The 16,376-nt window shown below is 34.7% G+C and overlaps 2 protein-coding genes across 3 annotated transcripts; both read right to left on the bottom strand.

Moving 5' to 3' along the window:
• Positions 1-7,045: 7,045 nt before the first annotated feature.
• On the bottom strand, positions 7,046-13,102 carry LOC112518551 (serine/threonine-protein phosphatase PP1 isozyme 2-like). 2 transcript variants are annotated; one of them, XM_025126286.1, is made up of 5 exons: positions 12,490-13,102; positions 8,487-8,717; positions 8,158-8,315; positions 7,860-8,081; positions 7,046-7,275 (listed from the first exon to the last, which is right to left on the bottom strand). In XM_025126286.1, exons 1-4 carry the CDS (start codon positions 12,686-12,688, stop codon positions 7,908-7,910), a joined length of 762 nt encoding a protein of 253 aa, XP_024982054.1. In that variant the 5' UTR covers positions 12,689-13,102; the 3' UTR covers positions 7,046-7,275; positions 7,860-7,907. The 2 variants fall into 2 exon arrangements, with proteins under 2 accessions (XP_024982054.1, XP_024982052.1); XM_025126284.1 differs by having other exon boundaries at positions 8,158-8,717.
• A 900-nt stretch (positions 13,103-14,002) lies between these two features.
• LOC112517933 (ras-related protein Rab11C) lies at positions 14,003-16,339 on the bottom strand. Its single transcript, XM_025125362.1, has 3 exons — positions 16,263-16,339; positions 15,873-16,055; positions 14,003-14,672 (listed from the first exon to the last, which is right to left on the bottom strand). The coding sequence occupies exons 2-3, from the start codon at positions 16,035-16,037 to the stop codon at positions 14,187-14,189; spliced, it is 651 nt and encodes a 216-aa protein (XP_024981130.1). The 5' UTR covers positions 16,038-16,055; positions 16,263-16,339; the 3' UTR covers positions 14,003-14,186.
• Between the last annotated feature and the right edge of the window lie 37 nt (positions 16,340-16,376).

Genomic DNA, 16,376 nt, shown 5'->3' with positions numbered 1-16,376 from the left:
ATATATATATATATATATATATATATATATATGCAATTCTTTAATCATGTTTCAAAATAACCACTGTGTTTATATGGCTATCTTTTAAACTTATCATATTATTTACTATTATTATTACAAAAGAAAAAAAAACTTCCATTATTATTTTAAATTAATAATAACTTCTGATATTTGAGAAAAAAATCCAATTATTTATTAAAAGCAGATAATCATTCTGAGATTAGTTGACTCACTTAACGGGTTTAATAACCAAGTTATTAAAAAAAAAGTTTAATAAAAAAAAGGAAAAGAGTGTGATGAGTGTTGTATTTCCTATGTATGAAATGTTGGCATCTTTTGATGGGTATTGTTTATGCATTATAATGATTTAAAACGATTTGTTGGGATTTGCAATTTACAAATTTAGTAACTTTTAACCATTTTGTCTGCAGATTTCATTCGCTTTTAACTATTTATAGTAACAAAGTTGTTATCGTTTAAACTTCAAAAAAAAAAAACAATTTTTCATCGGAACATGACTTCTGATATCTCCATGTCTCGTCACCAAAAATCTTTCCCGATTTTCCAAACTCTGTATTTAAATAAGAATAAAAGTATTGAATGTATTCATGTAATGTAATTCAATATATTTTAATTTTGGAAACAAAAATTCGAATTCAAATTTTCAATTATAATTCATGTTTTATTTAATTTATGGTTTTGTGAGTTTTTAGGAGAACAAAACAGTTTTCAGTTGATTACCAGTTTTTTAGACTATTTTTCTGTGTTTGCAAAGCTTAATGTTAATATTGTATTTGATTATGTTTATCAATTGATTATAATTTAGTTTTACCGAGTTCGAACAAAAGTTTTTGAAATGTTATAATATAGTAAAAGTATTAGTATAAATATACTCTTTTTAGGCTTCCTAAGCCTGAGAAAGCTATGTTGTAGGATAGTATTATGACTCATTTGTTCTTCTGGGTTACAAATAGGAGACTAATGGGGTGTTTGGTTCACATAATGGAATTTGATTAGAATCTATTATAGGAATTTGACTTTGAAGGAATTGGAATGAAATTTGATGGAATTTGACCATGCATTTGGTTGGTAGGAACTGGAATGAAATCTCGCAATAGAATTGGAACAATCGTCTTTGTTTGGACCATCCCACATATCACCCCACCCACACACTACCAACCATTATGTCACTACTGTCATCATCACAACTATCACCCTGCGAATTTGACTTTGAAGGAATTGAAATGGAATTTGATGGAATTTGACCATGCATTTGGTTGGTAGGAATTTGAATGAAATCTCGCAATAGAATTGGAACAATCGTCTTTGTTTGGACCATCCCACATATCACCCCACCCACACACTACCAACCATTATGTCACTAATGTCATCATCACAGCTATCACCCCGCCCCAACCCCACCCAACCCCGCCCCCGCCCAAAATAGGTGGGGTTGTTGGGGGTAGGCAGGGTGGGTCGAGGCATTGGGAATGGGGTCAGTAGGTGGCAGGTGAAAACTATAGTGATAGGATGGTGGTTAGTGGTGGGTTGGAGTAGGGTGGGGCTGGGTGGCGGGGTGGTAGATGTAACGATGATAGTGGTGAGATAGTGGTCGGGTGGCTGGGGCCTGGGAGTGCGTGGGTATAATGACAACAATAGTGGCATGGTATTTAGTGGTGGGTTGGGGTTGGGGTCGGGTGGGTTGCGAGTGAGTGGCGGTTGTGAAAGCCACAATAATGGTGAAGGGTGGGGGTTAGGTTAGGGGAGGGGTAGGGTAGTGGGGATGGGTGGCAGTTATGACGATGACAGTGGTAGGATGGTGGTCGGGTGGCTGGGAGTGGATAGGAATAACATCGACAATATTGGCATAGTGGTTAGTGGTGGGGTGGAGTAGGGTGGGGTGGGGGTGAGTGGAAGCTGTGATAGCGACAATAATGGTGTGGTGGTGGGGGTTAGGTTAGGGGCGTGACAGTAACGGTAGTAGAATGGTCGTAGCAGGGATGTGCAGTGAGTGACCGAGGGTGGGTGGGTGTGATGATAACAGTAATGACATGGTGGTTAGTAGTGGGGTAGGGTGGGTGCCGGTGACAGTAGTGGTGTGGTGGTGGTAGTGGGGGGTTAGGGGTGGGGCATCACAAACAGTAGTAGCATGGTCGTTGTGGGTGTTGATGGAATTCAATTCCTTCCATTATGCTAAAGAATGATGAATTCCTTAACTTGTGGAATTCATTGGAATTTGAAGGATTCCATCAATTTCAAGATATGAACCAAACAAAGGAATGGAATTTGGTCAAAGGAATTTATCATTCCAATTCCATCAAATTCCTTCGAATTCCACGAACCCAACGGCCCCTAAGAGTAGTAAGTTTTAACATTAATTGAGTGGGTTGGTTACAGAACCACATTCTTGCTATTTCTTACATGTAATATGTTTTTCTAGCTTCTTGCTAGTTTTCTATAAAATCTCCACGATTCAAAAAAAAAAAAAAAGAGAGAGAGATAATTTGTAACCAAGAGCTTTAAGATATTTCAGGCGTACATAGTATTTGTGACAACTGGGTTTATCAGGGTTGATTTCTTACAGTCGCAGTTTGCCAGGATTAATCCAGACATAGTCTAGAACAATTTTCCAATAAAAAAAGAACTTTTAAGATATTTGCATATATCTATACTATATTATAAAGCATTTAACAAAAATTCTTAAAAATCTTTCTTTATGCATGAATTACTGAGTATTAATGCATGTTACTTAAAATTTAATATTACAAGTAAATTATGCGTAAGTACAACTTATAAAAGCTCCATTTTTGAATTCGTATAACTAACTGTAGATAAATATAATCAAATACAGGATAAATCTCTCATCTTAAATATAAAAAATCTAAAATATAATTAGGATAACCATTGAGTTCTAACAGAATCATTATTTTTATAAAAAAGTTATGTTAAGCTAAAATAAATTACTTCATTTTGACCTAAATTAAAGTATAATAAAAAAAATTGAATTAAAAAAATTGTACAATGAGAATTTTTAAATAATTAATTTGATATTCATATCGATATACTTTTTCATATTTTTATGACATCTTCAAATTTATTTTTATTCAAAAGTAAAAATATTATTTTTCTCAAAACCATATAAATCATATTATATCAACATAGACGAAATATAAAACGAAACAATAAAATGAAGATGTATCTCACGACATTATATGAATACATTTCTAGTGTGTATGTGTGTGTGTGTATATATATATATATATATATATATATATACTCCGTGTGATAATAAATTATTTTTAAAATGTTTTATCAAATGCTTTATAATAGTCAATCCTAGTCTTCTAGTCTTGGGAATCACCCTTTGGTATCAAAGCCATTACTCATTCCTCCTTTATCTTACTAAGAATTGGATTAGTATGCTCTGTGACTTCCATTCTTATACGAATCTCTCACATCAGAAAACCATTCTGAAGACTAAGCCCAGTGATTCGGTATTTTTCCTTAGACATTTTCTTTTTTTCATCTTCTTGTTGAAAGACTTTGTAAGTCGAAAAATAGTGAAGTCTAGTTAAATCTTAAACAAGAAATTGAAAAGGGAACTGTGTTTTCAGAATAATACCAAACCTAGTCATGAACCTAGATACTGCTTTTTCCTGTTCTGCCTCAAGTTTCAGACAATCTTCTGCCTCCAATATTGATCAACTATATGAAATTTCTTATGTTTCAAATGATTCGAAAATACTTTTATCTAGTATGCATATAGTTAACCCTTGTAATATCTTCTCTAAACCAACTTCCTCCTCCATAAAAGTAAAGAGATTGATTCGAATACCAACATGCTTGCATAGGTACTATACAAACAACTTTGAACACCAAAACCATTTTTGTCACATTCTATCCGAACTTCAACGTGCCACTTAACGATCCTTCACTACACAAGGCACTCGAAGCTCAAATTCAGATAGGGTGTACCTCCCAAGACAATGGGTAACCAACTATGAGCTGATCCACCAAGCTCCCGTTCAGACAACCACAACTCCAGATTTCATTCAACATAAAAATGGACTTGTCGAAGTCAAGTTCTCAACCATAGAAAAGAGTGACATATTCCCCACCATCGCTATGATTCAACCAGCAAAATCACCAACACCGGGACAACAAGACCAACACTGTTGGTATGATGTATGCAACTGTCAAGATTGTTTAGATGAAGAATACAAAGTTGATCATGACGAAGACATTCAACAGAAAGGGTCACAGAAAAAGCTAAAGAGAAGATATTGTTGGTCCCGTAAAGGTCTACAAGAAGAGAAACAATTTGTAGAAGGAGGGGATGAATACAAACACAATATTTTTAAATTTAAAATATATATTGATAGAGAAGATCAATACAGATTTTACAAGATTGTTTGAGTAAAGATAAGGTAATAAAAACCTATCTAAACAATCTTTGGTTACACACAATGCTTTAGCAATTACAAGAAAAGAAATTGCTAAAAGAAAGATCATTTACTTAAGCTATAAGATGTTTGAAGTAAGAATTAGGTTAGAGAGAGATGCGCGCTCTCTACATGGAGAAGAAACACTTCTATTTATACCCAGTGCATTAAATGTCCATTTAATGCAATATGGTATGTTTAGAATGCGTGTCAAGCCTTAAGAGGAAGGCTTGTCCTTTGCTACAGTGAATAGTACAAAAGCACTATTTCTGAGCAGACATCCTTACCTAAAGTTGGTGGACAAAGAGTCGACTAGTCGGCTCCATACCGTACTAACTTTTGTAAGGGTATGGGTTTTGTCCTTTGTGTGCATAAGGACAAGACAACAACAATCGTGCTAAGCAAGCTTCATTTGATCGCTGAATGCTGGAATGACCTGAAGGTCTCATCATCATTCGCTGAAGCTTGAGCAGTCTTCACACATATGTAGACAGGTTTGTAATCACTGAATACCGCTTCAGATCACGTACTCGCTGGTCTCTAATCTTCAGTTTCAGTCTTCGACGTTTGCTGAAGGTTCTTTGGTGTGAGTGTTGTCTTCTTGAAGTATTGTTGTCTCGGATAGATTTACAATGCAAATTTTTCAGCGATCACTGAACATACTCAGTGAAGATCGTTGGAACTGAAAATACAGAAACACAAATACAACGTGAAAGGGAAAATGGATTATCATCAAATCACTGAGAGAGATGATCAACAGATATGAAGCATGAGATCCTGTTGTCTGACTCCTAGGTGAACCATCAGGCAAGTTTGACTATTATGTCATGCATAATGATTCACCCTCTCAGTCAATACCGACCCTCCAGGCCTGTCATATTTTTAACGTTAATTGTATGTGTGGATGATAAAACCATACTTTTTAATTAATTTTTATTTTATATTATGCTAGTTAATTGGTGCAACAACTTAAAAGAAATTCAGGATCCTCCTCTAGCTAAAATTGTAGTATATTCATAATGAATAGTATGGTGAAAACTAATATTTATGATTAATACATATTGATATGAATACTAGAGAGATGTTGTATACATGTGATCATACATAAAGGTTCATAACATTGATGAAGATGTTTCTCCATGCTTAGGAACTCGGTTTATACAGTGGATGTCACATCGTATGTACAATCGGTATCTTATCGTGTATCTCAAGATATCACGTGTATACATTGGGTATATAGAGAGAATGATCATAATTAATGTATCACAACATATATACAGTGGACATCACGTTAGAATGTTCATTTCACAGGGGATAAGAGAGAGGAGAGATAAGATTTCTAAAATACCTAAAATGCCCATTTGTTTTAGAGATTTGATCATTAATTATATTATTTAAATATTCTATAATTTTACGATTTCAATGCACTTTCTTAGAAAAAATATATAAAATAATATTAATTCAACTTAATTGGTGGAATGAATAAAAAAAACTCCTTTCTTTATAGTTTTAGAGGATCCTTTATATTGAGAGTTTTTTCCATGATTCTCAATTTTTGAGAATAAGATTTGGATGTTGTTGATGTGTTATAGAGAACAAAAAGTTGATCAACTCTATTTTAAATTAGCTGTTGGAGATGCTCTAAGAACCAATGTCCTCTCCGTTATAACTTACTAGAAGTGTACTCATGTAATGCAACGCAATATATCTCGATTTTAATGTATATCTAATTATGTCTCTGTCGATTTATAATACAGTTTATATGGTATTGACAAAGTAAGATGCATCTTGATTTTAATGCATGTCTTATTTTTGTCCCTCTCGAGTATAAATCATTGTTTGACTTTGTTGTTCACACACACACACACACACACACACACACACATATATATATATATATATATATATATATACACATATACATACATATACACATATATAGAGAGTTGGATTTACATAAGACCAAAGGTTTTTCGTAAGACTCGTAAGACCAATTTATGTTCATTGATCAACTTTATAAATTAATGATCTAATGGTCTAAAGTTGCACGGTGACAATTTTGTGATTATTGAGAAGTCTCGTGGCAATTTTGTGATTATGAATGTTTAGATTGTAGATATAATCCAAAGATTGAGAATTGATCTTTCGGGTCTCACGAAAAACCCTTGGTCTCACATGATCCCAAATCTCTCTCTCTATATATATATACACACACATATACATATATATATATATACATATATATATATATATGTGTGTGTGTTATGTATCAGAACACTCAAAAGTAAAAATCAAAGAGTAATTTATGTTCTAAAAATCCGATTTCTCATGTTTGGCAAACTACAGTAATTCATTAAAAACGAATGAGGTTCATTTAAATATTAATAAACTTTAAAAAAAATCCGGTTAAAAGCGGCACTTATAACCGGTAAATATGACTTTCGTATAATTACCAAAGGGTCCGGGATTATCCAGATAACTGATAGATCCTAGAAGGTCAACGGCTCAAATCTTATCTCTACAAGTGTGCGTAAGTTTTGCACTGTATAAATATTATATATGCTTGCGTAATGTAAAAGAAAGGAAGGATCGATTACGAGAATGGCAGGTAACAAGAATCTAATACAGCGATTTACGAAGCCAAATGTATTTACAATGTCATCATAAATCGCTAGGGATTAGAAAACAAGACTCGATCAATACGAATAGCGTCTCATAAATATATTTAAGGAGAAAAAAAACAGAACAAGTAGCAGCATTTTGTTTTCTGAAACAATCCTTACCTTAAAACTAGAACAGCAGCAAATGCAATCAACACTCTTTCTCCATCATCCTGCAAACAATCAAACAAAAGTTACAGTGACGATTTTAATAGAAAACAAGCTCCTTGCTACTCTGTAAAAGCAGGTTCAAATCCGCAAATTTGTAAAGACGACTGATACAAGGTTTTAGATTTGGAGATGTTTGGTTTCATGAGACAACAATATCTTTGCAGTCTCTGCAAAGTTTGACCTTCAAAAGGCACCAAAAGAAACGAGTTCGAGAGAAGGGCAATTATGACATTTCAATGATTCATACGTATACGAACAAATGAAATGTTAAGGTCAGGACAGCAATATCAAAGTATAATCAACACTCTTTTCGTCCCAAAGTAAATGCAATGCTTGGCTTGGCACTGTGGCACATAGTTGACAGAAATGTTTGGCTATTCGTCCCGTATCTAAAAAGACCCTCAATAAACGACAAAAATAAGGGGAATGTTGTGTACAAAAATCATTATAACTGAGAATAGCAACAGTTACTAACAACCAAGAGTGGTAATTCAGGATTGAACTTCTGCCAAGGAGCAAAACCAAAAAAACATTGGATTTTAAACCTCCCAACCAGGGTTACAGAGAAGATGAACTCGTTACTAACCTTAAAAGTCTCATGGGTCAGCAACACCGATATACTCAAGTCACCAGGTCATAAAAATCTAGGTTTTCTATCAGCTGGCTTCAAGATTTGGAAAGAACACATTAAGCTCTCGTCAACACTCATCATCGCACCAGCATTATCAAATTCACCACAATAATTTGGGGCAGAGAATATGGTAACAAGCTTTCTATCAGCAAAGAATTCATACCCATCTTCTACAACCTGCGCAAAAAAACATTAGTATCACATACGACTCCCAAAATGAGATCAATAGAAAAGCAAAACATAACGCCAGAACCTGATGGGCACGACAAACAAGATCCATATCATGCTGCAATAAAAACTCTGCCACTTTATCGGCACCAAAAGTATAGGAGACTCCCCTATCGTTCATTCCCCAACCTTTAAGTTCTCTATTAGGATCTGACCAAAGTAAATCACAAAGCAAACCAGCGTCTGGAACATCAGTGGGACGAGGTAAGTTCCTTATCTGATCTAGGTTTGTTAGATCAGGAGAAAGACCCCCATGCATGCATAGTATTTTGTCATCTATAAGAGCAGCCACAGGAAGACAATTGAAACAATCAGTAAAAGTTTTCCAAAGTCTAACGTTGAATCGGCGTTTACATTCATCGTAGAATCCGTAGATCCTGTTGATGGAAGCGCATTCATGGTTTCCTCTCAAAAGGAAAAAGTTCTCGGGATATTTGATTTTGTAAGCAAGCAAAAGGCATATAGTCTCCAAACTCTGCTTCCCACGATCCACATAGTCCCCTAGGAACAAATAATTTGCATCTGGAGGGAACCCACCGTATTCAAACAACCTTAATAGATCACCATATTGTCCATGAATGTCCCCTGGTATACAAAGAAATAGAAGTAAAAAATTTAGTGTTCATCTTCCATCATAGTAAATCTGGAACTTGCTTAACCAGTTTAGTAATTGATCCAGTTCACATTGCAGGCGTTCAGGGTATTAAAGAAAGAAAGCAAAAATCTATTGGCTTCAAATTAGCAAATGGTCCCGTGGCTCACTTCAGTAACACACATAAAAGGATCAATTGTGTTTGAAAAAAAACTTCATTGATTAGCAATGTCCACTCAATCGAATCGCATACATAATCCAGTAACAACGAGAATTATCATTTAAGCTAATACTGGGTTACAGAACAAACACAGGTTTAGTTTTTAGTAAAATCTGTTAATAAACAAGTCTTCCTTCCCAAAAATTTCAAAATCACTCATTTCCAAAATTGCAACCGTATAAGGATTGATATCAACAGTAACAAATGATCATTTAGCATATTCCTAATCGATAAATGCATTATTGTCATCATTGCAGTGTCGTCAGTGGTGGTCTACTAAGACTATTTTTCTAGCTCTCTTTTTCCTGAAATAACTAGCATGCCATTTAAACTAAGAATCACACTCAAATAAACGTTCCATGATAAAAATAAACACCCTCAATGGTCCGCTGTCAATAGAGAAACAAGTTTCGGCAAGGCACCTCATAGAGAGGACCATAAAAATGAGAAGAAATAGAGAAATAAAAAGGATTTTGATGTTCTTTCATAAAATACATCTCTTATCTCGTATAATGCAAACCACAATGTTTTAGGGAAAATGGAAGTATATATTCCACAATCGCAGAAGTTAATACTCACAAACCAGGATTCCAATAAATGATAGTGTACATCCAAGAGAAGATGAAGCAAACATCAGACAGAAAGAGGTATTCTTCCGTATGGAAATTCCTTACTATAGGAACAAATACATCACCATGTCGTGAGATTCCTTAATATAATAACATTGTTATTTAACAAAATGGTGATGCCACTATATTAATAAGAACACATCGCATCCATACCCGTAAAATCATCAATTTTAAAATACTCTCGAGACATTAGAACCTGTTATAACAGACTTACGAAAAGATGCTCAGATAGAATAGATATAGACATCATTTATAAAGAAATAAAAAAATTGTTTCTCCCTTGGTCCTCCTGACAAATATGGCATTAATATGTTTGGATATCACATTCACACAGGTGAAATATTTCCATATTTGTAAAAATTTCAAACTTTATACGACAAACTTACCTAGATTTATTTTCTACAAATCCATATAACACTCTTAGGTCCCGTTTGGTTTGCGGTGGATTGGACTTTGAGAGATTTGGAATTGAATTCCATTCCAATCCCATGTTTGGTTTGAAGGATTTCATTGAAATCCCCAACATAGGATTTTGAAATCCCATGGGGTTGGTTGGTATTTCATGGGATTTCATAGAATTTGTATGTTAAGATGGTTTTAAATATGTTAAAAACATTTGTTTTGTAATAATCAATTTATCAAAGGGTAATTTAAATTTTTTTTATATAATTTTTATTAATAATGGAATTCAATTCCATTCCAAATCCTACAGACCAAACAAGATTTCAAATCCTTCGACGAAATCCAAATCCCTCAAAACCATTTCATTAAACCAAACACCCCCTTAGTTTTTGATATGATATACAAAAAATACGTCCCTTTAGGGAATCTCTACCATTTAGACACTTGTATTAAAACACACTCGGCACAACTTGATGCATTTCTTGCAAGAAGGGATTACGTTTCCTACCTCAAGAATGGGAAAAATACAAGAAACGTAATTACTGCAAATATGCATGACCTATCATATGTTTTATATAATGGTCTGCTCTCATATATGGAAGATAAAGTTAAGGAAAAATAGATAGAACTCAAATCCATTCAACTATGAACCAAATGTACATAAAGGTACCACTACAGTCTTCTGTCTTCAACTGGTGTCTGAATTCATTACATAATCCCAAAACCATACCTAGGGTGTGCTAAAGGGCTGAGTTTCTTTTAGAAACATTCCCAATCTAACCCTGGTGCCGAATTTTTTTTGTCATAACACTGCCCAAACTAGTTGCTCTAGCTTTTCTAGTGTACACGGAGGGAGAAATAGGAATTAGAAATGTGTAACTAATCTAAGTACACGTCTCTACCAAAATAATGAACAATGATGTGTTTTGCATAACTCCCAAAAGTATTTTAAATAATCTACAGCAAAATGCTCAGTACTTCAGTTGATGCACACACTTGTGTCTCACAAAATCTGTAACTGTATCACCCACAAGAGTGATATAGATGCAAGAGGAGAATATGAGAAAATAAGAACAAGAAAGAAAACGAAAAATAACCAGGCAACTGCAGAAACAATAGATCTCTGGAGCAATACCCTCAGGATGACTGCCCCACGTTTGGAGATACTTGGATAAAAACTCCAATCACTCACTGTAATCGTGTAATTCAATCTTCAATGCTATTTGGTGGATTACAACACATAATGAAATGGAACTCCAATACTAACTGGAGAACAAGCAATAAAAGACCATAATTAATACCCATGATAAAGAATAACAACTGCTACATCTAAACTATTCCAAATTCCCAATTAAACATAGAATGGAACCCCACAACATTCTAACCTAAGATCTTTGTGGTCCTCATTAGACTTTGCATGATAAAGTTCCAGAAAGGAACTCTTTAACTATTTGTTTAGCAAGAAAATAAAAATTACACATCCATTATGAGCTCTTTTCCCGTACTACATATCTACATGGCTTGCTGACAAGATACAGTGAAAAGTTTGTGGGGTTGAAAATAAAATGTCCCGGCCTTATTTATTTAGTAATGCCTATACCGAGAGTACACTTCCTTAAGATCATTTTTCTATCATTCATACACAGATTCACATATCTGAGATATCCATCTCATCCTCAAATAATCAGCCTTCTCACATGCTCAAGGCTGTTAAGAATCTTACAACTACTAGTGCCACCCTCAATGGTTCAAGCCAACAAATCACCTTCACCAAACTACTTTAGTGTTATAACCAGCAAAGCAGCCAATGATCTATAAAGTTTCAACATAATTGAACATTCAAGTTAAATTAAAAATAGTCTACGATAGGAGTTAATAGTCTCTACTGCATAAGATTCAACACAAACACCATCATCCATATCTAATATCACCTTATATGGCCAATGCATATCATTGAGCATATATACAACTACAAAGGATCATAGGCAACTCCTTAACAACAAGTAACTTGTATACAGTTTATCACATCCAGAATAGTTGCAAATGATGCATTTAAATCCACTACCTGATCAAGACTTCTCCACAAGAAATCTGGACAACTGAAAGCAGTCCAAACGCCCAATCAAATCTTGCATGCTAAAATCGAGCAATTTCTATGATACACACCCATCCATCGAAATTTGCAAATCAATATATGTCAAAGCAACAAGGAAATGCAGGCAATCCTTCACCTGGCTATTATAGCAAAAATCAGTGGCAAAGGCATGCCTCGAGACAAATAAAATTCAAACTGGAGAAATAGCAATAAACCAAAACACTTATTCATCAGAAACAAAAGATAAAGCAATTAAACATTTATACTTGCACACCAAAGAATATGAATTCTACACGAACAATAAAAACAGATAAAAGACTGACGACAAACAACATATACGTAAAACGATAAGAATCAAATCGCAACATAACAACAGGATATCAATACATCAAAAATAAAAAACAGATTCTAGTTTTTACCGCAGATCTTAATGGGAGCTTCAAGCTCTAGAAGATTAGGCTGTTGAAGAAAAATTTCCCGAGAAGCGGCACAAAGTTGACGTATCTCCGCCTCCGAAAGCTGAACCTGCCGCAAGGTCCTTGCTTGCCGGAACTCCAATAGCCGATTGATTATATCATCCAGTACGGCAGGGTCTATGCCCTGACCATTTTGAGCCATTGATCTCTTAATATCTCTAGCTCCTCGAAATTTCCCTAAAACTGGGTTCTCAAAATACCCAGAAACAATAGATCGTAAAGCACAAAGAAATAAACCAGAAGAAATCCAAATTTCTTCGGCGATTCTCAACTACTTTTTGTTAGTACATTGTTTTGTTCCTCGTTATTTTAATCATACATCTGATATATGCGCATGAACAAGTAGCGATACGAAAAAATATCAATACAACTTTAATTATACATAAAAAAATGGCGAGCTGACGGAGGAGGGAGGAGAATAGGGCTGCAACTCCTATGGGGTGGAGATGCCAACCTCTATGATCAAAATTCGTCAAGAACGATAAATTCGTAGCGCTTGTGAGGTTTCAAATTTGTGCCCTCACTTCCCAATCAAGCTTTAGTGCTGGTATTTTTATCTTTCTGATTTTATCAACCGAAAGGAGAAATTTGAAATCTAGGGTTTTGATTTCCCCAAAAAATTGATGGTGGGTTATATGTTTCCCACTTGTTTTTTGGGCGTATAATACTTATAAAAGACCCCCTCAAGGTTTACAAATATTACATTTTTCACCCTTATGTTACCAAAAGGTTCTTTTCGGTCCTTATGGTATTTCTTTGTTTCATTACATCTATTTTTTTTTTTGTCACATAAATAAAATAGAAGCTCCATATTTTGACCTTGGCATACAAAAATGTAGTGAATGTAGAGCCTGTAGACAATGATTCCATATGCGGATGTTGTTTCATCTTTAAAGAACACCTTGGCGTAGCTGGAAGATGTTCAAGAAGAACTGTCAAGTTGGTTGACCACTTAAAGTCACTTTTGTTGTTAGAGCAGTCGATTTGAATGTAATAGTAGAGGAAAAAGGAATACACACAATAAATCAACCGATAGGTTCTCAATCTGTAATGATCATACATTATTTTTTAGATCCTTGAGGTTAACATTGTTCTTCATGGAGGAGGTGGTGGTGTGTATTATGTATAATGATGTTTCTCTTCAGTTCAATCTCATTTCGTGTGTTTTTGGTCTTAGGTGGGTGGTGTGTCGTACGTATTTTCAATGCAGAGGAAGAAACTAGGAGACGAGGTTTACAGTTTTTGACAAAAAGTTGTCGATGCTGATGTCAAGGACTTGTTCAACTATACTGGATTCAAGAAAACCGAAGAAACAAAAAGGTGAAGCTGTGCACCTACACAAGAGTTCATTAACAACTTGTATTGTTTGCACTGGTACTTTATCTTTAACTCTGTATTTTACCTCCAATTTTAAATCCATTATAAAACTACTACACCATGTTTCAATATGACATAATACAACCATAATTGTGTATTTATAAAAGCTACTACCCCATGTTTCAATATTCACAACGTTTCTTCTCAAGTAAGATGGTATTCTACAAGGTCAAAGATAGGTACTTTTTATCACAAAAGAAGAAGAAGAAAAGAATGATGAAATAGATGCCCTTTAAGATCGTTACTCCTAGAGATACTTCAACTCAAGTTGAACAACAGCCTTTCTTTGTGTTCCCAGATGAATCACCGACACTAATGGTGGTTCCTTGGCCAGGTAAAGCACTGGCACCAGATGCTTCTTGGGCTGCCAATGCTTTCTTGCTAATTATAAGATATATATTTGTCAAAAGGGTTTGAAATGCTTTCTCAACGTTATGTGCTTCAAGTGCTGATGTTTCAAGAAATGAAAGCCCTTCTTTTTCAGCCAGAGATTGGCCATCTTGATCAGCCACATCCCTTAGATGGTCCAAGTCAGACTTGTTTCCAACCATCATGATGACAATATTGGAGTCTGCGTGGTCTCTCAGCTCACGCAACCACCTTTGGATATTGTCGAAGGTTTGCCTTTTGGTTATATCATATACGAGAAGGGCCCCAACCGCACCTCTATAGTATGCACTGGTTATCGCTCTGTACCTCTCTTGTCCGGCTGTGTCCCAAATTTGAGCCTTTACGGTCTTTCCATCTACCTGTTTTCAAGTTATTAACGAAATCCCAGTTAGGCAATCGTTGGAAACTATAAGATAGAAAAAGCTGCGTTTGGTTAACTATAAACTAAGCTATTTAAAAAGCTACTCCAAGCCATGTTTCAATAAGCACCAAGGGGTTTTTTTTTTCTTTGTTATTATGCCCTTAACTTTTTCAATTGACTTTTTAACATGTTATTTTAGATCATTTTACATTGTCATCTTAACTTATTGGCTAGTTTTACCAAACATGATTAGTTTGCCAAACATAAGATGGACTCATTTTTCGACAAATTTCGCAGTAATACATAGTTTAGCTACTTTATAAGTCCATTTTCTGTACACTTGTCTCTAAATTTTCTCTTACAACCATGGATTTTAAGCCACGACAAGTGTCCCATAATTTTCTATCAGACGATGCATATCTGGTTAGTACGTTGTATATAGAGATAATGGACACTCATTTACGTAAAATAAATTACAACAATATGCATTCACATATAATTTATATTAAAGCCTTTTTTTTATTAACTTGGATATCCAACCCGCTATGTGAGCTGACTAATCTTAGGACGACCACTTGCTTTGCAGATAGCCTGAAGTCACCGCATTTGAACCTCCATGGTCATAAGGGGATTTTTATTCCTCATTGGATTTGAACTTGGGACCTCCCGGTACTTTTGACCTTTGAAGCCAAGCTCAAACCAATCAAGCACCACCCTTATGGTTTTATATTAAAGGCTTAAATACTAATCAAACAAATAAAACAGCACCAAATTCACCATTTATTATTGTGTTTGCAAGAAGACAGTTTCTTGTTAGCAAATCACAAGGTAATAGAACGAACTAAACATTTAAACAAAAAGCTAACCGCAACGAGAGCACGTACTCATTTAAAGCACAACAATTTAAATGGAAATGTTCGACTGTAAATCAAACAGTTGAAATACCCCTCAGTAATACTATCAAACTTCCTTTAAAATAGCTCATAAGACCCCTACGCAATCTATCAAATAGTTCATGTACCAAATTTGACATATTTTCAAATGAGATCTTACACTTTAAACTAGAAAAACAAGATTACGAGCACATTTAACAAAACATGAAGCAGAAATTAGATGATACAGTAACATAATCACTAAATCAGATCAGAGTTTTATCGGTTGAAAATAAATTTAAACAAGAAAAGAAAGAAATTCAGACCTGAAGAGTTCTGGTGGCAAACTCGACTCCAATGGTGGATTTAGACTCCAGACAAAATTCATTCCTCGTAAACCTCGATAGAATATTGGATTTTCCAACTCCCGAATCCCCTATCAACACGATCTTGAATAAATAATCGTACTCATGATCTACTCTATTAGCCATTCTTCTTTCCTCACAAACCTATACACATGAAAAACATATCAGAGCAGATTCAAATCAGTAGATATATATATATATATATATATATATATATAGATCTAAGCATATTAAAATCAAACACAACACTCTTTTTGATTTGGAGCAAAACCCGCATGATAATCTTTCTAAAAACTAGCTTAACGAGTGAAGACAGAACACAAAAATCTTATCGAACTGTGTGTTGCATACCTTTCCGTAATTATGAGATCATGAAGAAACCGGCAACGTAGGTTTGAAATTTTAATAGAGAAATGGGATAAAAGTGAGATCAATGGAGAAAGAGGCTTGAAGAAGCAAAATGTG

Source organism: Cynara cardunculus (assembly GCF_001531365.2).
Source record: "Cynara cardunculus var. scolymus isolate 2C chromosome LG 9, CcrdV1, whole genome shotgun sequence".
NCBI classification, from domain to species: Eukaryota; Viridiplantae; Streptophyta; class Magnoliopsida; order Asterales; family Asteraceae; genus Cynara; species Cynara cardunculus.
This window is presented reverse-complemented; position numbering and strand designations above follow the sequence as displayed.